The sequence below is a fragment of the Acinonyx jubatus genome, chromosome B1 (assembly GCF_027475565.1).
Source record: "Acinonyx jubatus isolate Ajub_Pintada_27869175 chromosome B1, VMU_Ajub_asm_v1.0, whole genome shotgun sequence".
Taxonomy (NCBI): domain Eukaryota; kingdom Metazoa; phylum Chordata; class Mammalia; order Carnivora; family Felidae; genus Acinonyx; species Acinonyx jubatus.
In genome coordinates this window covers 6,461,118-6,482,415 of record NC_069382.1, presented here as the reverse complement: position 1 = coordinate 6,482,415, position 21,298 = coordinate 6,461,118, and the positions used below count along the sequence as shown (strand labels likewise).

The following is a 21,298-nucleotide window of genomic DNA, read 5'->3' as shown; positions in this document are numbered from 1 at the left end:
GGAGAACTACCAGGTATATTTATATGTTACTAAAAAATTTGAACTTTATCCTAAAATCAAAGGAAAGTTATTGAAGGATTTTAGGTAGGGGAGTTACTTGAAAGATTAAAACTCGAATGAGTAATTCCATTTTGAATAAAGCAGAGTGAGCTTCTAACAGGTGGACCCTCCCACCGATAACAAGTAAAACTCGGGGGGAACAAAACAAAACGAAATAAACCCACAAAAAAACTACCCAAAGAATATGAAAGTTGAAATAAATACAGGCATATTTTGGATAAAAGTCAAAAGTTGGAAATATGGAACAGCCCAGAGTATGTTCTCTCTGACTGCAGGGTGGCATGGAGAGGCTAAAACAAAACAAACAAGATATCCACCCTCTTTCTAAACTTAGAACACAAAGATAGAGCTAAGGGAGAAGCACCACAGCTTCTGGAAATGAAAACCCAGAAAAGGGAGCTTAGGTTCTATATGTGAACTCTGCCCATAACTCTTGCTAACCCCTGAACCACGCATTCACCTTGTTAAGATAAAATGAAACAAACACGCAAACACCCCTGAGATCTGAGCCGCTGCCCATTACAGATGAGGTGATATTTGCAAATTGAGTTTAATAGAGTCGCTTTCCTGTCAAATCAAAACATCAGCATTCTTCAGAAGATGTACCAGTCTTCAGATCCTTTTCAACACAACATTCACAGCGTCCTGGACATCAATCTTGTTGAAATAATCAGACAAGACCTTAATATATCCATTTTAACACACTCGAAGTAGTAAAGAAAACACACATGCAATCAATTTGAACTCAGGAAGTCTCATTAGAGAACAGAAAATATAAAAAAAAAATTTGATACTAAAAAATACAATATCTGAACAAAATTAACTGAATAGATTTGATAGCACCGAAAATATGACAGGATCAAGAGTCACTGAATCAATAAAAACTATGCAATCTGTAGATCAGAGAGAAAAAAAGATTGAGAGAAATAGGCCTTCAAGGGTCTGATGGATAACATCAAAATCTAAAGCAGACAGGTCATTGGAGTCCCAGAATGAGGAGAGAACCGTAATGGGGTAAAAAGTACTTCAAGGAAATAATGGCTGAAAATTCCCAAATGCGGTGAAAGACACAAAATGACAAAACCAGGAAGCTCAGCGAATTGCAAGTAACATAAAAACCATGCTTAGGCACAACACAGTCAAACTTCTGAAATCCAAAAAAAGGGAGAGAATCGTGAAAGCATCCAGAGAAAAGTAACACTTGAGTTCAGGGAAACCGCAATTGAATTACCATCAGCTTCTCCTCAGAAACGAAAGAGGTAAGTAAGGTGGGGGGGGGGGGGGCACACCCTGCTGTGCTGAAGGAAAACAAGCAGAAGCTGCCTGCCCCAAATTCCACCTGCAGGAAGAACTCCTTTAAAAGGGGAAGATAGAATAAACATATTTTCAGGGCGAAGAAAACTGAAAGTTTTCTCTACCAGAGATTCCCTAAAGGAAGTTCTTCAGGCTGAAGGTAAATGCAAGAAGGAAACTTGATTTTCAAGGAGAATAAAAAACATCAGAAATGATAAATATCAGAGGTGCCTGGGTGGTTCAGTCGGTGAAGCAGCTGACTCTTGATTCAGCTCAGGTCATGATTTCATGGTTTGTGAGTTCGAGCCCCGCGCTGAGCTCTGTGCTGACAGCTCGGAGCCTAGAGCCTGCTTTGGATTCTGTCTTCCTCTCTCTCTGCCCCTCCCCTGCTCACACTCTGTCTCTCTCTCTCTCTCTCTCAAAAATAAATAAACATTAAAAAATTTTTTTAATAAAAATAAATTGGAAGTTTATAACAATAACCCATTTAGGAAATTTCCTAATATTTGAAAATAAAAAAAACATAATTCTAAATTATGTATGCATCAAAGAACAAATTAGAAAACATTTCACATTGCACATAAAGAAATACCAATATATCTGAGTGCCTGGGTGGCTCAGTTGGTTAAGTGTCTGGCTCTTGATTTCAGCTCAAATCATGATCTCATAGTTCGTGAGTTCCCCACCCACATCTGGCTCTGCACTGGCAGTGTGGAGCCTGCTTGGAATTCTCTCTCTCTCCCTCTCTCTCTGCCCTTCCTCCACTCATACACTCTCTCTCTCAAAATAAATAAACTAAAAAAAAAAAAAAAACCCAAAAAACAATATGTCAAGTTTTGTGGGACCCAGCAAAAGAATCACAGAAATATGTGTCCAAATGCTTATTTTAAACAATGAAAAATGTCTACACTTATGACTTAAAATTTCATTTAAAAAATTTTAAAAATGGAGAACAAGGGGAGCCCAAGTACATAGAATGAATGAAAGAGCAAATCCTATAGACATTAAAATGTTTGGAACAGATCCAAGGAAACAGGGTACCCTTCGTGGGACTAGTCAGCTCTTGAAGTTTTAGCTTCCTAAATTGGAAGATTAGTTCACTGATTTGGGATCTTTCCTCTTTTTAAATGGAGACATTTGCAACTATAAATTTTCCTCTAAGCATTCCTTTAGCTGCATCCCCTAAGTCTTGTTTTGCTTTGTTTTCAATTTTCATTCACCTAATATTTTCTAATTTCTCTTTCGATTTCTTCTTTGACCCATTGCTGATGTAGGCGCATGTTGTTCATTTCCACATCTTTGTGACTTTCCCAAGTTTTCTCTTGTTATTCCTTTTTGGTCAGAGAGTATACTTGGTATGATTTCAATCCTTTGAAATCATTGAGGCTGGATTTTTGGCTTACCATATGGCCTATTCTGCAGATATTTTGGAAGAACGTCTACAGAACGTCTCATGGGACCTTGAGAAGAATGTGTATTTTGCTGTTGTTGGGTGGAGTGTGCCATAGATGTCCAACTGGTTCACAGTGTCTTCAGATCTATTTCCTTATTAAATATTAAAGTCCTCCAATATTTTTGTTGAATTATCGGTTTCTCCCTGCGATGTGTGAGTTCTCACTTCGTGTATTTTGTGACTCCTGTGAGGTTTATATACACTTATAATTGTCATGTTGACTCATGAGGCTTTGACTCATCTACCATTGTACAAAGTTCTCTTGCCTTTGGCTATATCTTTTTCCATCCGTTTTGATCTCTTTAGTTCCTTGAATCTAAACTGTGTCTCTGGCACACAGCATAGAGTTGCATCTTCTTTACATACTCCATTCTGCTAGGTTCTAACTGGAGTGTTTAGCCCATTTGCATTTAATGCCATAATTGATGAGGTAAGATTTACATCTGCCATTTGCTATTTGTTTTCTAAACGTTATGCCTCTTTCCCCCCTCTGTTCCTGCATTACTGACTACTTTTGTGTTAAACAGATATTTCCTGAGGTACCATTTGAATTCCCTGTCATTTATCTTGCAATCCATGTTTGAGTAATATTATAAATGACTTGGGGGTTGCAATTAATTTTAAACAATCTAGTTTGTTTACAACCACCCACCGCCTGGGTGGTTCAGTTGGTTAAGTGTCTGACTTCAGCTCAGGTCATGATCTCTGGGTTCATGGGTTGGAGTCCCACATCGGGCTCTCTGCTCAGAGCCTGGAGCCTGCTTGGATTCTGTGTCTCCCTCTCTTCCCCTACCCTGCTCACTCTCTCTCTCTTTCAAACATAAATAAACTTTAAACAATCTAGTTTGGATCAATACTAATTTGATTCCAATGGTGAACAAAAACGTTATTCTGTGAAGCTTGGTTTTCTCCCCCTTTCTTTTGTTCTGATTAGAAAGAAATTGGAGTTTTGAAGGATGAGAGCCTCTCACTGGCCTTGAAGGAGAAACTGCTGTTCTATGGGAAGAGCCATTGGGCAGGAAAAAGAAGGCGGCCTCGGCTCACTCAGGACAGCCTGATGCTGACAGCCTGCAAGACAACAGCCACCCACCCCAGGCCTAGGACCCCAAGTGACAGAATTTTCCCAGCAGCCCCAGGGGTGTGCGAGTAGATCTCTTGCCTTGGATTAGATCCAAATCTGGGCCAACACCATGCTGTCAGTCTTGTGAAACCCTGAGCAGGGAGTCTAGCTACCCTGTGCCCAGACTTTGGACCCATGGAAGCCTGAGAGATAACGTGTGCTATTTAAGCTGCTAACTTTTGTGGTGCTTTGTTGTACAGTGAAAGAAACGGATACCGCAATGTTCCAAGATAAATCTCCTTTTGGAAAGCATATTTCTGTGTTCTTTCAAGGCTCCCGTGTGGCCCACGGCATTCTACTGTGTCCTGAATGGTTGATATTGTTTCTGGTCCATCTTATGAACTTATCTTAAACCTAACCTCCCAGGTCTCTATCTTAAACCACTTACTACGGTTCCCTTGCTCTAGCAGGCCACATTAATTGGGAATTTTCCCTTTAGGATGGTTTCAGCCCAGTGACCTTGAGTAGCATTCACTGGGTCTGTGGAAGCCACGCCCCTTTGCCCTCCCTAATCTCGTGAGTGCAGTCCACTCCAGTGCTGACTTTTCTGTCCTGCCATGGTGCACAACTCCAGTCGGAGCTCTTTGCCTGTAGACACTTTGAAGTGTGGGCACCTGGGAGAGGCAGCCACTGCTGGAGAGGTGGGGGAGAGAACCCCTTCCTCCCATCCACCATTCTCCCACCAAGGAGAGACCAAAAGATGTACTGGAGTGCAAAATGACCAATCATACGATGGTAGCTCAAACATTAAGCAAAATACTGTTCGTCTCACATGTAAAAACTGAGTGATCAAATTTGAGTAGCTGCTCATAAGGATGAATAATTTTGACCTTTATTGTATGAAGCTACAAATTTTATTTCATGAGGCAAAAAGTTATATAGTCAAACATCCATGCTTAGTCTAGGCTAAGCATTTTAAGTCAATCTCTGGCATTTTCATTTATAGGCAAGAAAAGAAGTGAGAAGTTGGTGCCACAGACATTAATTGAGTAAGTATGAGTTGCCTAAAAAATACACCATAAGTTCTAGAAGTAAAGAATGACAATGTATTGATATACCAAGAAATGACGTGGATAATTTCTTGTATTCTATACAATTATAAGTCCACTGACACAAATGCGATGCCCTTTCTGTTTCTCTATTTTGTTAAAATTGGTACACATAGATAGATACACAGAACATGACGGGGGTATACACGTCCGTTTCTGGCTCCCAGGCTATGACCTTGAGGAAGTGACAGCTTCTCTGGGTCTCAATTTCTTCAAATATAAATAGAGATAATAAAATCTACTTCATAAGGTTATATTGAGTTCTCTGAGGAAAGTATGGGGGAAATACTCACAAATGACAAGGTACTCCACAAATTTGTAGTGGTAGTATCTGATTAGGCTCTTAGGAACCTTCGAATCTTGATTTTAAAATCAATAAAAAATAAGCAAAGAAACAAAACAAGGGGAGAAAGAAACCGGAATGATTCTGAGACTCACTCACGGTGTTACTTGGGTAAAGCCACCCAATTTCTCTTGCCCTTCTTTGAAAGTCCAGGCCCGCTTCCAAGACTGGAGGAGGGCCCATCGGGTTCAGCTGACCTTCCGTCGGCAACAGAAAAAGTTCAGCTTGCAATGTCCAACAGGCTTCTCATCCTCAGCACACATCTTCCTGCACTTGCCCCGGCCGAGCCTGCACGGCTCACAAGCAGCAAAGTCACCTACGCCAGAAAGATCTGCTGACACACCTGTCCAGGGACTCCCTGGACGTGGGGAGAACATCAAAGGCCACCCAAATAAGGGAGGGTTTATATGGTCATAAAGAGTGTTTTTAAGAGCCAGCCCTGATTTTTCAAAGAGCTCTGCTTTTCTCAGGATGGATATGGGGAGACTTAATTTTGAAGCAAGAGGTCGGCACATTCTTTGTTCTTTGTGTGTTTATAACCTGGCCTGTGTCACAAGTAAGCACAGTGGGGCCAAGTGTCGTGTATATTACAGAAGCATAAAAATACATACCTGATACTTCTGTAAAGGTTACAGGATAAAGATTAGAGGGTTATCTTGTGGTTTGAAAAGATCCTTGAAGGTAGAGGTGAAGTTCGGTGCGGTTTTTTTTGGGGGGTCTGGAAATGGTGTGTGTCCTCTGCAAACTGCCTGATCTCAACTTTCTCATTTGTCAAATGAACATTCTAGAAACACTGGTCTACACTGTAAATTCTTTTAGTGGTCAAATGGAGTAATTCATGTGAGAACATTTTGCCAAACACTATTTAGTCAATTAGCTGTTTTTTGCTGTTGTTACTTTAAGCAAAAGCTGTTTTACATGATCACAAAAAAAATTTTTCAGGATAACTTTCATGGACCAGGGAGGTAGTGCCTTAGCCAGCCAAGAGTCCTTTATTTGCTGGTCTGGTTCTCCAGTGGCAACCTTTATGTTGCAAACCCTTATTTTCCTTCCTGTTAACTACCTTCTTGTCAGTAACCCAGAGCTACATGGAACCTTACAGGTTGGTCTCACTACGACAACCACTCACTGGGCTCCTTGACAGCTTATTTCCCCATCCTCAGTGGCTATTTAGGATTTTATGTTCCCTGTCTCATCAAAGAAGACGTTTCCTCCCTCTCCTTCCCTCTCACATCATGGCTCAGTGACATGCCCAGAGTTGGTCCATTCCTGGACTGCGTTATATCACCTTGATGCTGGATCTCCTCAGGTTGCCCACCTAATTTCTGAACACCAACCCAAGAGCTGTTTGTGCTCATGCTAATTGCTGCTTGCTTTGTGCTGAAGCTTGCCAGGGGGCATGGGGATGGATGTGATTATTCAGTTGGTTCTACGAAGTCCACCATTAGAGTCAGATCTGTTCCTCAGGCTTCTCTCTAGTAAAGCCCAAGTCCGCATCACATGTCTCTTCTGCCAGACGTAGTGCACTCATCACAACTTGTGATAAGAATTCCTACTGGCTCTGAAACAAAGCCCCCGATGACTTTTATTCCAACCCGCTTTGATTGGGGGCAAGGGCAGACACAAGCTAACATTCTACTGAAGGCTTCCTGAGAACACTGAAAAACCAGTGCCCTGCTTCCTCGCCACACAATTCAACTCCTTGTTCATGTCTAGCTGCTGATTTTATCATTTTCTTCTTCTGAGTTCCGATCTTCTTCCTTACCTGGAAACTTCTGGGTGAGCAGCCATCCACCTTGTTTTCCCAGCTTATGTGAGTTCCACCCGTCTTCACTCAGATGATGCCCCAGCCCGTTTTACCTCCTGAGCCTTGCATTACCGAGGCAGGGAGGAATCAGCGTTTTCAGCCCTGGAACCAGGTAGGATATGGACTTATGTTGTGTTTCTAATCTGACCTACGCTTCGGAATGCCAGGGAGAGTCTCTAGATGCCCATTTGCTGCCAAATTAGAACACCCATTCTCCTGCTAACCTGCTCTGGCTGTGTTTATATGCAGGGCTTACAAGCAATGGGCGGAGTGATTATTTATGACAGCATCTGCTCTTTTCAGGCAGGGTGTGGTCTGACCATTCAGTGCCTTGCCGTCTGTTGAGGATTTTGTATGCCACCTCTGCTCAAGGCTATTGCTGGGTGCTTTCCTACCTGGTTGGGAATCACAGAATTCAGACTTTGTGACTCTGGCATCCTGAGTTGGAAGCCTAGCTTACCACTTGTCATTCTGTCACCCGGGGACAATTATTTAACGTCTCATTCATGTCCCAGCTTCATCGTCTTGTATAAGACAGCAGTTACAATATCACCCACATCCTAGGGACGTTTTGAAGGTTAAATGACATAATCCACATAAAGTTAATAGACTGCCTGGTGCACGGGAACTGCTCAGTGATGAGTAGAACCTTAATTGTTTCTCACTCCAAAATGCTGTCTAAACACTTTTAAATTCTGTTTGCAATTGTCTGGAGATATTTCTTTCGGTTCTGTTTATAATATGCATTCTTCCTGCAGAAGATAAGTATACAAAGAGATCAGGGGGTGCTTCAATGGGCACAGCTCTTCTGTATTGGCGGTGAGATTTCACCACTCCTTTATTTGATCCTTCTGAGACCAGTAGCATAGGCTGGGACACCTCTTACTGGGTTTAGGGGCAGAGCCTGTAAGACGTGGGTGAGCATGTTCTCAGAGCAGTGCTTCTTGGCCGGTACAAGCCTGATCCTGTAACCTCGCTTTCATTAGCACCACAAGCTAATGACAATAGGTCATTACCAGGTGCAAATCTCTGTAGCCAAAATTCCAATTCAGTAACTAAGAGATTTCCCTGCGAGATAACAAACCCAGATATGATGCTGGCTACAAGAGGCAGAAATCTGGGGTTTCAGGCAACTCGATTCTTCTGATTATTTCTATCACACCTTGCCTCCAGAAGTCAGAGGGAGCTGACAGGTCAGAGGTCTTAAAAGTAGAAATTACACACAGGGGATTCAACTTACCTCCTGGAAGTGGCTTGGAATACTCGAGTCCTGCCTGGCACCCTAAATTCAAAATAGCACATTTTGGATTTTAAAGTCAGTGCAGGAAATAACACTGTACAAAACAACATTCCTGGCTCCACACATCTGCTGTCAAAGGTCAGCAGATCACAGAGGCTGTATCTTTATTCTATTTCTGAAGGCTAGTACTCTGGGTAACCAGTAAGAAGTTTAATAAAAAGGTTGTGGGTAGGTGGGAGAGGGAATTGTAGTTTGCTGAGAAAATGCCACTGTAGATTCAAGAAATTCTCGTGAGGACCTCAGTGGGGAGCTGACTGTTAATCTCGATTTTACGGTGGCCCACAGAAGAACCATCAGGCTTTAAGAGCTGCCCCCATCACAATCCCATCCATTTGCAATTACCTGATGGAAACTGGGCGAAAATGAAGAAAAAGGCAAAGACAACATAAGACATCTTCCCGGTCAGGGTCATTTCTGGGGAAGACTCTTCGGAGCAGAGGTCTGGGACCTCTGCAAGAGGACAGGAGGCTCACTTATATTTGAAAGTAATGGGGAATACACTTGGTCAATGAAGTGAATCAATAAAGAAAGCACATTGACATGCTCCATTTCCTAGGATCAAGGACTGACATGATGGGAGGACCTGTATTCTGGGAATTCTGGCTGGGGCAGTGGAAGGAACACGAGGCCAGGAGCTGGAAAACCAGGAGCCACGCACTGATCCTACTGATGCAGGATGTAGGAGCCTGCTAGCCCCCCTTCTCTCTCCCAGCTCCATTGTCTCTTCCATTGACTAAGGAGCACCCATAGTGATTGACAGATGCAACATGCCCAGAGCTGGTCCTTTCCTGAGCTGCGTTCCATCATCTTGAGGCTGGATCTTCTCAGGTTGCCCACCTAACTTCTGAGCACCAACCCAAGAACTGTTTGTGTTCATGCTAATTGCTGCTTGCTTTGTGCTGAAGCTTGCTGGGGGGATGGGGATGGCTGTGCCTATCCACTTGGTTCTTTGAAGCCCATAGCTCCTCTGCCAGTCTCTTAGGGTTGTTGTCAAGCTGTAGGGATGAGGATATGGATGTGCTTGGAACATAGGGAAGTGCTTGGAAAGAAGCCTGGTGCCCTGTAAGAAAAGCCCAAGCAATGTGCACTGTTACTGCCCTGGTTTTCATTTGTACTACCTTCACACAAGAAAGGGGGGTGGTTAATCTCAATTTTATGGTGGTCTGGGAGAAAAGGGGGGGGTGGTAGTCATTTTACCAACTTAGCTCTGAATCCCCGAGCCTGTGACAATGTCAACTAGCAGCCCAAAGGCAGAATTTCCACATCCTTTTCATTCATCAAGAACACAGGTATCAAAATTACTACTTATATCCCTGCACCCCCAAATAAGTCCCATCCTGTTGTCCATGTTTCTGCAAGGCTCTGTTCTTCATCTTGGGAATGCAAAATAGGATAACTGAACGAGGCAGGCTGAGGTCAGACAGAGCGGGTTAGCAGATGTATGACCTTGGGCAGGTGGCTTACTTTGTTGAACTTGTCTCATCTTACAATGGGGATGGAATAAAGGTACCTACTTCATAGGATATTTAAAAGGACTCACTGAAATGAGTATTAAGTGGCTATCAGAGTGTCTGGCTATTATTACCAGCCTTACATTCACATGTCTGTCTATCCTGCTTTGTGTCCAACTTTTATGTAAATTCTTTTTCAACTACACCAACTCACAGTGAACTTTTTCTGGCCTGGAAAGTGCAGCCATGCTGATATCTGCACGTTTGTTTCTGTGGCCTTCAAACAAGGCAGCTTCATGAACATAAGGCAATACGTAGGTACTAGGGGATGAGAGCTGAGGCTAACAGCCTCAGCCTTCAGCTTCCAGGCATTTTTAATAACCTGGAGCCAGGCCAAGTGTGAGGAGGGCAGCTGCACACCCCTGTTCTCACCTTGGGGTTTAATGCTCAGCACTCACTGTATTACAATTCTTAATAATTTTATCTTTGAATATGTGCTCTGTAAATCAAATCTGGTCGGAATAGGAGCAAGTCTGGGAACTTAGAGCCTCAGTCCCCATATGATCTGCCTTCCTTCCCCTCCCTTCTTGGGGGTTCCTGGCCCCCGGCCCTGGGGGCCCCACCCAACCTCCTCCTTTCATATCCCTCCCAGAAACACTGCCACCACCGACCCCCAGCTCGTACTGAGTGGAGATGTATCTAGAGATGGGATGGCAGTGTCTTAGGGCCCAGCATGCCATCAAACCCTCCCGTGCCATGACCGTGTCGTGGTGTAGGTGGGCAACCTGGCAGGAGCAGACCTCTCTCCAGCCTCCAATTCAATAAGGATTGCTTGCAGAAGATATTGACATATCCTTGAGAGTTGCCCGGCCACCATGGATGGCAGTGGCAGGCTCATGGGGGAAACACCTGGCTTGACTCTCTCTGGAGCAAGACACGCCGGTCCAGCAGTGGCTGATTGTGGACCACACACGTATGCGCAGTGGCAATGTGGGCATCCCCAGGCAGTGTGAGCATCTGCAAGTGTCCTTCAAGTATCTTTGTGCCTGGGAGATTGTGACATTAAATAGCAAAGAAGCATTACTATAACAGATCGAGAGAACTAGATACCTTTAATGGCGCCTTTTTCCTACTTCTTGAACATGGGCCCTTGCACGTTATGTAGCTGATCTTGACCTGCAGTGAACTTCTAGTCTTAGGAAAACAAGATGACTCTAGAAACTTTCAAATTAAAGGGCTAGTCCTTGTCATGGGGATTGCATGGCCTCCTTGCTCCATCATGAGGCCAGAGATGCCCCTATAGAGTGGTCCCTACCATGCTCACTTCTGTAGCTCAAAGCCTCCTGCTCCAAACTCAAATCCTTCCATATCCAATTGCTTTGCATATGGTACAAATCATCATTTGTTTAGCCATTTAGAGCCTACCTGCTTTGCACACCCCCACAAAAGTGCCCCCAACATCTGCTAACATAGATAAGACAAATCCCAGAGCTGTAAGACTCCAAATTGCTGACAGCCTTCTAGGGCTTTGACCCCAAGACTTCTCACCTTGCTGGTGAGAGGTATCATCTAGACTCATGAGCCCCTTTCTGGCACCCCTCTCCCCTGGGAGTTCCATGGCCCTTTGGGGTGGGCGCCTCATGCTACCTTCTCTGGGAGGCCCATCCCCTCATGCAACCCTGTCCACGTACCACCTGATTAACACCTCTCATGATTCTACCTCTTCCCTGAGCAGCCCTCAAACCCTGGGACTCACCACATCCTTGGAATTCACCCACTCAAAGTTATCTGCCCTCCTCACAGTGAGGTGTGAGTAGGACACATCTTAGCTCTTACAACGTTGCACGTCCCTTGGGAGAGTTAGTTGGCTATTTGTGAGTGCTCAGACAAAATCACATATGCCATGCTCTGAATGTCTGTGCCCCCCCAACATTCATGTTGAAACCTAATCCTCACGGTGATGATGTTTGGAGATGAGCCTTTGGGATGTGATTAGGTCATGAGAACGGAGCCCTCATGAATGGAATTAACACCTTTATAAAAGGGGCCCCTGAGAGCTCCCTGTCCCCATCCCCCAAAGGAGGACACAGTGAGAAGTTAGCCATCTGCAACCCAGAAGAGGGTCCTCACCAGCACCCGGCCATGCTGGTGCCCGGTCTTGTATTGCAGCTTCCAGAACTGTGATAAATGTTGTTTATAAGCTACTGAGTCTGGGGTGTTTGGTTATAGCAGCTCAAAGAGACGGAGACACCATATGCTGAGAGGAAGACAAAGAATCCCAAGCAGGATCCGTGCTGCCAGCCCAGAGCCTGATGCAGGGCTCGATCTCACAAACCATGAGATCATGACCTGAGGAGAAATCAAGAGTCTGACACTTAACCAACTGAGCCACTCAGGCTCTCCTAAATTTTTTTAAGTGAGGATTGGAAGGGAATAGAAAAAATTTGTATATTCAGCCTATCATTCTTTTTTTTTTTAATGTTTTATTTATTTTTCAGAGCAAGAGAGAGACAGAGTATGAGAGGGGAGGGGCAGAGAGAGAGGGAGACACAGAATCCAAAGCAGACTCCAAGCTCTGAGCTGTCAGCACAGAGCCTGACGCAGGGCTTGAATCCACAAACTATGAGATCATGACCTGAGCCGAAGTCTGACACTTAACTGATGAGCCACCCAGGTGACTCTCAACCTATCATTCTTCACTGGATTTTTCATATAATATATAATCAACACACACACACACACACGTACCCATACATGCACACACCTCACAAAAATCTCATGGTGACTGAGGCTAAGGATACATGGAACATTCCCGCATAGTTATTTTAAGCAAATTGTTTAATTTAGAATAATTTAGAAAATGTGCACAGTGGAGAGTTCTCACATACCCCTCCCCCAGCTGCCGCTGATGTTAACATTCATGCTAATAATTATTAATAGTATGACCACGATGCGTTTGTCAAAACCAAGAAATTATCATTGGTATGTCATATTCCTACTGACTAACCTACAGATTTCAAGTTTGTCTGAGGTTTTCTCAACCAGACTGGGGTTTGGGGTCTGGGAGAAGAATAACACAGGGTTGAGGCTCCTCACCTTGTCCCTCGTGTCAGGGGAATGTGCTGGGGACATGCCTGGCCACCCCTGATGTTAAACCTGGCCACTCATTTAAGATGCCAGCTTTGTCCGCGCTAAAGGGACGCTCTTGCCTCCCCACATTCTTTGGAATTAATCGCCTTCATTCAAGTTGGAGGACTCAAGCCTCACCTCCTGGAGGGAGGTGTCTACTGGGACCATCTGCAATTCTTCTGTTAAAAATGTGTCCCTTTTATCACAGTTATTTGTGTGTTCAATCATTTATTGACATTACTATGGCAGGAGGAAGTAAATTGATGGTCTTATCCAGGTCACATTCACAAACCATGTTTTCAGTTACACAGCAAGCATTTGGTTGCTTTTCAGGAGTTTGTGATTATTCTAATAATATTTTAAGATATTTCAATTTTCAGTAGCAATAATAATAGGGAGAATGATGATGAGGGAGGCTCATCTCCCTAATGTCACATTAAAGAGAGGTATTTCCCAACAGGGAAGAATTAGAGTGGGTAATTCAGGCCTTTCTCTCCATCCACTTAGCTGATTTACTTCAGATTAGGAAAAAGAGGTAATCAAATTAGTGGCAGCCTGTGGTCAGAGTGTATGGATATTTGATGTATCTATAGTCTTAATCAAATATCAAATATCCCATATGCTCATAACTATCCAGGGAGCTGTTTGCAGATTAAATAAGATGATGTATATAGTATTTAAAGTATCAGCACTTTTTAAAAAATAAACAATAAAACATATGTTTCAGTAAAGCACTTGCTGAATGTACACAGCTCACAAATATTGGAGCTGGAATTCAGACCCCACTGACTCCATCATGATATTATGTAATTACTCTGATTTTACATATGAGTAAACCAAAGCTATTAAGGAGCATAGTCAGGATTAGAAATCCAAACTGCCAGATTCCAGATCTTTCTTCCTACTGGTGCATATATCTGCCCCTGATCATCAAGGCACCCTCTACTCTGTCTTCCCTTCTTCCCCATTGTCCTTCTTAGGAACTTTCCAGTATCAGAAAAGCAGTGAGCTGCGGACTGAGTGACACCCACTGAGATGTGGGCTCGGCTTGGCAAAGCATGGAAACGTCCTCATTTCTGGCATGCCTCGCTGATCAAGATGTTCTCTGGTCTAGAGAAATGTATAAATGTGGGTGTTTGCTGCTCTTTTATCAGGGACGCTGTGCTGATCTCTCAAGACCCTTCGAGACATGAGGACATTCCTCTTTCTCTTTGCTGTTCTCTTCCTTTTGGCCCCAGGTAAAATGAACGTCTTTGTAGGGAAGGTTCTAGAGGTGGTGGCCCAGAGAAAGAGTCTGCTTCAGTGAGCACCTTGGTGTGGTCAGCCTGGTGGCCCTGCAGGGGAGCATTTACTATGGGAGGTGACCCCCTTAATGTCTCTTCTATAAATCCATTGCATTTTCCCTGATTGTCTAAGATGGGGTATCACGGGGTTGTGGAAATAAGGATATGCCAGGAAAGATGCCCTTTGGTCCCCAGCTCCATGCTCACTAACAAAAACAAAAAATTGGGGAAAAAACGTAAAAGCTAGGGTTGGCATCTGTGGATCTTGTAAAAAATAGTCGTGATAGATATGAGACAGGTAAGAAAGAGAGCCAGAAAAAGGCAAAAAGGGACGAGGAAAGGGACGGAGCTCGGACACCGCGTTCACGCCGGCCATGGCGCAGGTCAAACGTACGTGTCAAACTGCTGCACCTTCGTCACAACACCATGAAGCTGGGCACTTGTGACGAACACTTCACACCACAAAATGCATGCGGTTCGCCAATGCCAGGACCTTTAAGAAAACTCTGTCCTACTTCGAATTTAGTGATTTCAGACCAACACTTCAGGCTTGGAAGGTTTGCTTTATAGATATTTTTCAGATGCAGAAACTGAGCCTCAGATGGGCTAGGCGGCTTCTCAAAGTCACACAGATAAGCGGGAATGAAGCCAGGACCTGAGAGTTCACAGCAGGACTCCTGCCACATCCTCTGGCTTCCAGGAACCTCTAGTGGCTCCAGTCAGATCTTCCTCAAAATAAAATCCAAGACTAAACTCATCCCAGTTTCCAGAGAGCTAGAGAAAGGGCTTTTCAGAGCCTGCAACGAGTCCAAATTGTGCCAGATGCTATAGATGTCTCCTTAGGAGGCTCAGAATTCTCACACCAGCTGTATGCGTTGCTGGTCTGTTTTGCAGTGAGCCTGTGTGGTTCGATTCTGTGCCAAGTGCACCGGGATCCAGGACCTACGGTGAGCTGTTCATTCCACTGACCTCGATGTACACATTGGAAACTGACCAAGGCCCCCTTTTCAGATCAGTCAGGTTTATTATATAATTTAGTTAACACAACATAAAATAAGGCAATATAAAATTATATAAGCAAATGGAACTGACCTATTAATATGCATTTGCGCGCGCACACACACACACACACACACACACACACACACACACAGTTACATTAACCTCTAGATGGGTGTGTGTGATGATCCATCCGAATCCTTGTAGACACAGATGCTCTCTCTTTGCAGAGGCTCTCTCTTTCTGGACCATCACTGTTAACTGGATATAATACAAGGACCCTTGTGAAGAGTGAGGTCCAGTGCCTCCAGCCTGGGATGACCTTACAATATTAGGAGGGGGGATAGAGTACTGTCGCCTGCAGTGGGGGCCAAAGTTCACTGAGCTTTGAAACACCGGAGTATTGATACTTATGAACTTATATGCAGATGCTAGAAATGATTAGTACACATGTTAATACCAATCCGCCTGGTTTTAGTTTTACATATATGTGAATTAGTCACCTTTGTTTGTCGACATTAATTTCAACTTGTGTACATCTGATGCCTGTCCTTAAATATACCTGGATTAGGTAATCTAAAATGTTGATTCCAGTAAGATGTCTGTCTCTCCTTAATTTGAAGCGGGCTGCTCTTAGGACGGCTACTGATAAAGTACTAAGGCCAAAGCCACTATATTCTGCACAGAATAGACAAGAGGAGTCCTGGGGAATCACTCCCAACACATGCCCCTACTGGCCCTTGAACACGTTTTATGAAATGTGGCAAAGAAATCTGATGAGCCTTTCTAGGCAATCTTTTCCCTTCCACCCACAAGAGTAAACTTTTCCCTTTCTATATATTTATCCCTGTTTATTACTCCAATCGTGGGCCATGTCCCCAGCCTCAGACCTGCTCAATTCTCAGGGTGTAACACTTGGACAGCGAGTTGGGGAGTTACCTGCCCTGGAGGGGTTTACAAGGACAAGGTGGTCATTACATACCGCTAACAGATTCTGATAAAAGAACAATAGCTTCTGCTTCCCAAAGCCCCCACAGCCTAACCCCAAATGTCAAGACAAATGTATTCTTCCTGGTCGTTAACCCCCTAAAACAAAAAGACAGAAAAATTGGAGAGAAAATATCTCCGTACCATCTCATCTACTGGCAGGATGAGACCACGGCAGCTTGTAAAGAAATCTTTCCTAACTAGTTACAAGACTGTAGCTGGTAACTGGATGTATCTGAGAGGAGAATTAATCCCAGTGGCTCCTTCCCTTCCATAGCCAGGAACGCGTTTTTTGACGAGAAATGCTCCAAGCTTCAAGGGAGGTGCGTGAATTCTTGTCAGAAAAATGAAGAACTTGTTGCTCTCTGCCAGAAGTCTCTGAAATGCTGCCTGACCCTCCAGCCATGTTGGAAGAACACAAATGATTAAATCTGAAGGCTCTGGCATTCCAGAGTGACATAAATGACCTCATTTTGTCTTCTTTTTACTCTGGTCTCTTCAGTGAGAAGACACCTCAATAAAAATAAATGACTATCTTTTATCAATTTGTCAAGTGCTTCACTTAGAAAGGAAATGTGAGTAGTTAACCCTGATGGTCCCTGCCTACTTGCCTTCTTTTTCTATAATTTTTTGGTAAGGGAACTTTCCCCAAATGATCTGATATTTCTTTTTAAAGGGGACTGCTAAAGACTATACATCAACAAACCTCTCACTTGCCCTCAGGCAGTCAGCCCCAACCACCTGTTGAGACAGATGATAGATAAATGGGTAAGTGGAGAAATGAACATATTAAGGATAAGTTGATAGATAAATTTACTTATTAAGGATTCTCATGTGTCATACACATATATAAGTTAATCATTTTGACTCCATGGCTTTAATTGGAGACAATTACTGGATCCAGGTCTCCGAATGACTTTCTATTATTTGCCAAATCACTTTCTGACTCTAAGCTTTCATATTACCCAGTTCAAGTAAGGATTCCTGGTCATGTTCCCCAGGCCTAAGATCCAGCCTTGGTTCCCTGTTGGGTCAGAAATCTTGCCTTATTTCCCTCTTGATTCCCCAAGGTCAACGCACTTAATCCTGTTGAAGCAACAACCTTTCTTTATGACATTTTTCTGTTTTGAGATAATTACAGAGTCATGCACAGTTGTAAAATATAATACAGATACATCTCTACCGTTTAATGCAGTTTTCCTAATAGCACAACCAGAGGGCAATACAATACGAACACCAGATACTGACACGGATACAAAACAAGTCCATCACCACAGAGATCCCTGCCCCCACCCACGCCCGCCATGTTGCCCTTTCAGGGCCACACCCTCTTCCCTCCTGCGTCCGCCTCCACTTTAATTCCGGGTACTACTTATCTGCTCTCCACTTCTACAACTTGTTATTCAGGAACGTCATATAAATGGAATCCTACAGGAGTACTTGGGTGGCTCAATCAGTTCAGCGACCGACTTAGTTTCCGCTCAGGTCATGATCTCGCGGTTTGTGAGCTCAAGCCCGGCTTCAGGCTCTGCACTGACAGTGAGGAGCCTGTTTGGGATTCTCTCTCTCCTTCTCTGTCTTCCCCTCCCCTGCTTACATGCGCTTTCTGTGTCCCTCAAGATAAATGAATTTAAAAATAAAATAAATGGAATCCTACAGTAGGTAACTTCTGGGGGACTTTTCACTCACTGTAGTGGTCTGGAGACTCTCCATGTTTGGTGCGTGTCTCAGTAGGTCTTCCCTTTTTGTCCCTGCATGGTAGTCCACCGGGTGGATGTACCAGGATTCATTGAACCATTCACCTGCTGGAGGACAGCCGGGTTCTTTCCAGTTTGGTACTATGACAAGTAAAGGTGTTGTAAACTTTTACGTTTGTAGATGTTTGAGCAAACACAACTTGTCATTACTCTGAGACGAGTGTCCCAACATGCACTTGCCAAGTCATATGGTTGCAGGTTTAGTTTTTACAAAAGAATGCCAAACTGTTTCCCAGAGTAGCTGTACCGTTTTTACACTCCCACCAGGAATGTAAGCGTGACCTAGCTTATCCACACCCTAGCTAGCATCTGCTGCAAACAGTTGCCACGATTTTTTTGTTTTTGTCATCAACAGCTTATATGTCATTTTAGTTTGACTTTCTCTAAAATCTCATGATGTTTAACACCTTATCCTGTGTTTTTTGTTTTTGCCATCTTTGTACCTTCAGTGAAATGGATGGCTCACACTTGTTTTTTTTCTTGTTTTCACTGTTGAGCTCTGAGAGTCCTTGATATATTCTTGATATGGGTCATGTGTTGGATATGCAATTTCCAAATATTTTCCCCCCAATATACATTGCATTTTTAACCTCTTAATAGATCTTTTGAGCAGCAATTTTTTTTAACTTTGTGAAGTCCAGCTTCTTTCTATGGATCATAGTTTCTTTGGGAGTCAAGTCTCAGATCTTTTTGTGTAGTCTTAGATGATTTTCTCCTATGTGCTTTTCTAAAAGTTTAATGGTTTCACAGTTACACTTAAATCCATGAACCATTTTGAGTTAATTTCTCTAAAAGCTGTTAAGATGGTCAATGTTGTTCTCATTTGTTTTTGCTGTGGGTGTTCAGTTGCTCCAGCATTTGTTCAAAAGGCTGTCTTTTCTCCATTGGATTACTGTTGCAACCTTGTCAAACATTAGAAACTTAGGTCCAAACAAACTCCTACCTGGAATGTTTATAGCACCTTTGTTTATAATCACCCCAAACCGGGAGCAACCAAGATGTCCCTCAGTAGGTGGGCTGAGAACAAACTGTGATTCATCCAACTAATGGAATATTATTCAGGAATAAAAAACAGGTAAGCTGTCAAGTCACCAAAAGACACAGAATAACCTTAAGTGCATATTGCTGTGTGAAAGAAGCCAGTCTAAAAAGGTTATAGACAGCATGATTCCATGTATGTGGCATTCTGGAAAGGGGAAAACTAGGGATCGTGAAAAGAAGTGATCTTTTGCCCCGGTTGCCAGGGGGTTGGCCGGGGGCAAAACACATGGAATGTGCTAGGGCAGAATATCAAACTTCTGCATGATGCTCTGCCTTTGTTAAACCCTGAGAACCATGCAGCCCAAAGGGTGAACTAAAGTTCACTGTGCAAATTAACAGAGTTAATTGGAAGTCAGGGCTACCCCAGGGTGAAATGCAGAACTATCTAATTGTATCATAAATGTATAAAACAACTTTCCTGCAGGCCAGGGGGAAGGGAATGCTGGCCTGGGTAACATGGGCAGTTACAAAAGAAGTCTATAATCTAGTACAATGCACAAGAGCATGGCACTCTAGCCGATGATGTATTTGTTAGGTAACACAAGCTTAGCAATTCAGATCTTGCTATGCACTTATAGCCGGAACTGAACAATTAAATACCGGGCTTGCAGATGTGGGAGCCAGGTTTGGAGAGGGAGTTTATAGATAAGCAGGGAAAAGGTTAGAATGACCCACCTGGGGATGGATGACAGGTGGAGACCTGGCTTGCATACAGATGGTTACATATACAAATATTTATTGGTGTGTGTGTGTGTGTGTGTGTGTGTGTTATTAAACAAATATGTACGTCCTTGCTCTGTCAGCTTAGAGGTCCTGGAAGCAAGAACATTCCAGCAACTATGAGCACACCTGGCACTCAAATACTGGTTTTTAATTCCATTCACCAATGGAAGGAGTCAGGGATCCTTGGAGAAGTGGGTGATTCTAAGACTGGAGCAGAGAACGTACAAGATAAACCCAGAGCAACTTTGTAGTGCCAGAACATGTGGAAGAACTTCAAACAAACAATGGCACAGTGTGCCAAAAGAACACAAAAATTGAATTAATTTAGGGAAAAAGAAATTAAGTAGTGTTGGTATAAAATAGATATCCATGAGTATATAATAAATATTCATGATCAGGACTCCACCATACTGAAAGAAACACCAGTCTGTTCCTGGCTGGTGTCCCTGCAATGTGACCTTCACAAATACGTCCTAGGGTGTCCCATTCATTTGAGCGAGGAAGCTGGGTGGGCTGGTGTAGGGGGCGTGTCCTTCCTCCAGATAAAGCTTTAGTAAAATCATTTTCCTGGGAGAGTCAGCTCTTGTTGTAGAAAACTCTCTGGACACATTTCACATAATTACTTCCCCTTTTGCTTGCCAGGGCCACCGGGGATTACTTCTTGGCTTTTCACCGTGATTACCTCATGGGCGTCCTGGAGTTAAAACCCAGGAAGCAGTGGGGTCCCTTCCCCTGTGGCCCTCAGTTGTTTGGTTCAGGCTTGCCCTCACTCATCCTCTGGAAATTTGTCAACGTGACCACAGTGTTCCTACCCTTTTAAGGCTCCAGAGGCTTCTGCCCCAGGTTAGCCCATCTCCGCTGTGACTCTCTCCAAATTTGGGAGCGGTGGTTTGCCCTGTGACCTAAGTTCTCTGATGGGTCCAAGAAAAATCATCGATTTTCAGTTTGTTCAGACTTTTTCTTACCTTAAGGGTGGGAGTGGAGACTTTCAGGTTTTTCACATGTAGCAGCTGAAATCAAAGTCCCAGGGTTCAGCCCAGTGAGCCCGGTGGGTATCTCCTCTCCTCTGTCTGTTCCGCTCTCCCCTGCTCATGTCGCTTCTGCTTTATGCTCGTCCTCTCTGTCCCAACGTTCACTCAACAGGTGGTTGGTTTTTAAGCACATGTTGGGCACTGGGCAAGCCCGTAATTTGTGAATGGAACATGAACATCGTCTCCCACTTGGTGAACTTAGAATTCAATCAGGAAGACCAAGTCACTGAAAACATCATGTAATTACAACTTGGGAAAGATGTCGTGAAGGAATAAAAAACTTCCAGGGCACTTGGGCACATGGGAAGAACAGGGAGAGATCCCCCAACGTTGTGACATGGAGATTCCAGGAGGTCATTCGTGGGAGGAGAGGGGAGTATTCCAGGGAGAAGAGCGTTGGGCCCTGAACGGAGGCCAGTGCTGCTCGAAGCTCATGGTAAAGGGCTTGCTTGGATTCAACCAAAAAGTGATA

The 21,298-nt window shown here is 43.7% G+C and overlaps 2 protein-coding genes across 2 annotated transcripts; one reads left to right on the top strand and one right to left on the bottom strand.

Annotated features, from left to right (window-relative positions):
- Positions 1–5,506: 5,506 nt before the first annotated feature.
- LOC113596521 (beta-defensin 105-like) lies at positions 5,507–15,417 on the bottom strand. The gene is made up of 3 exons (XM_027049957.2): positions 8,768–15,417; positions 8,366–8,407; positions 5,507–5,634 (listed from the first exon to the last, which is right to left on the bottom strand). The coding sequence occupies exons 1-3, from the start codon at positions 8,835–8,837 to the stop codon at positions 5,507–5,509; spliced, it is 240 nt and encodes a 79-aa protein (XP_026905758.1). The 5' UTR covers positions 8,838–15,417.
- On the top strand, positions 14,195–16,800 carry LOC106981997 (beta-defensin 106A-like). Its single transcript, XM_027049954.2, has 2 exons — positions 14,195–14,307; positions 16,520–16,800. The coding sequence occupies exons 1-2, from the start codon at positions 14,195–14,197 to the stop codon at positions 16,701–16,703; spliced, it is 297 nt and encodes a 98-aa protein (XP_026905755.2). The 3' UTR covers positions 16,704–16,800.
- The last annotated feature ends 4,498 nt before the right edge of the window (positions 16,801–21,298 follow it).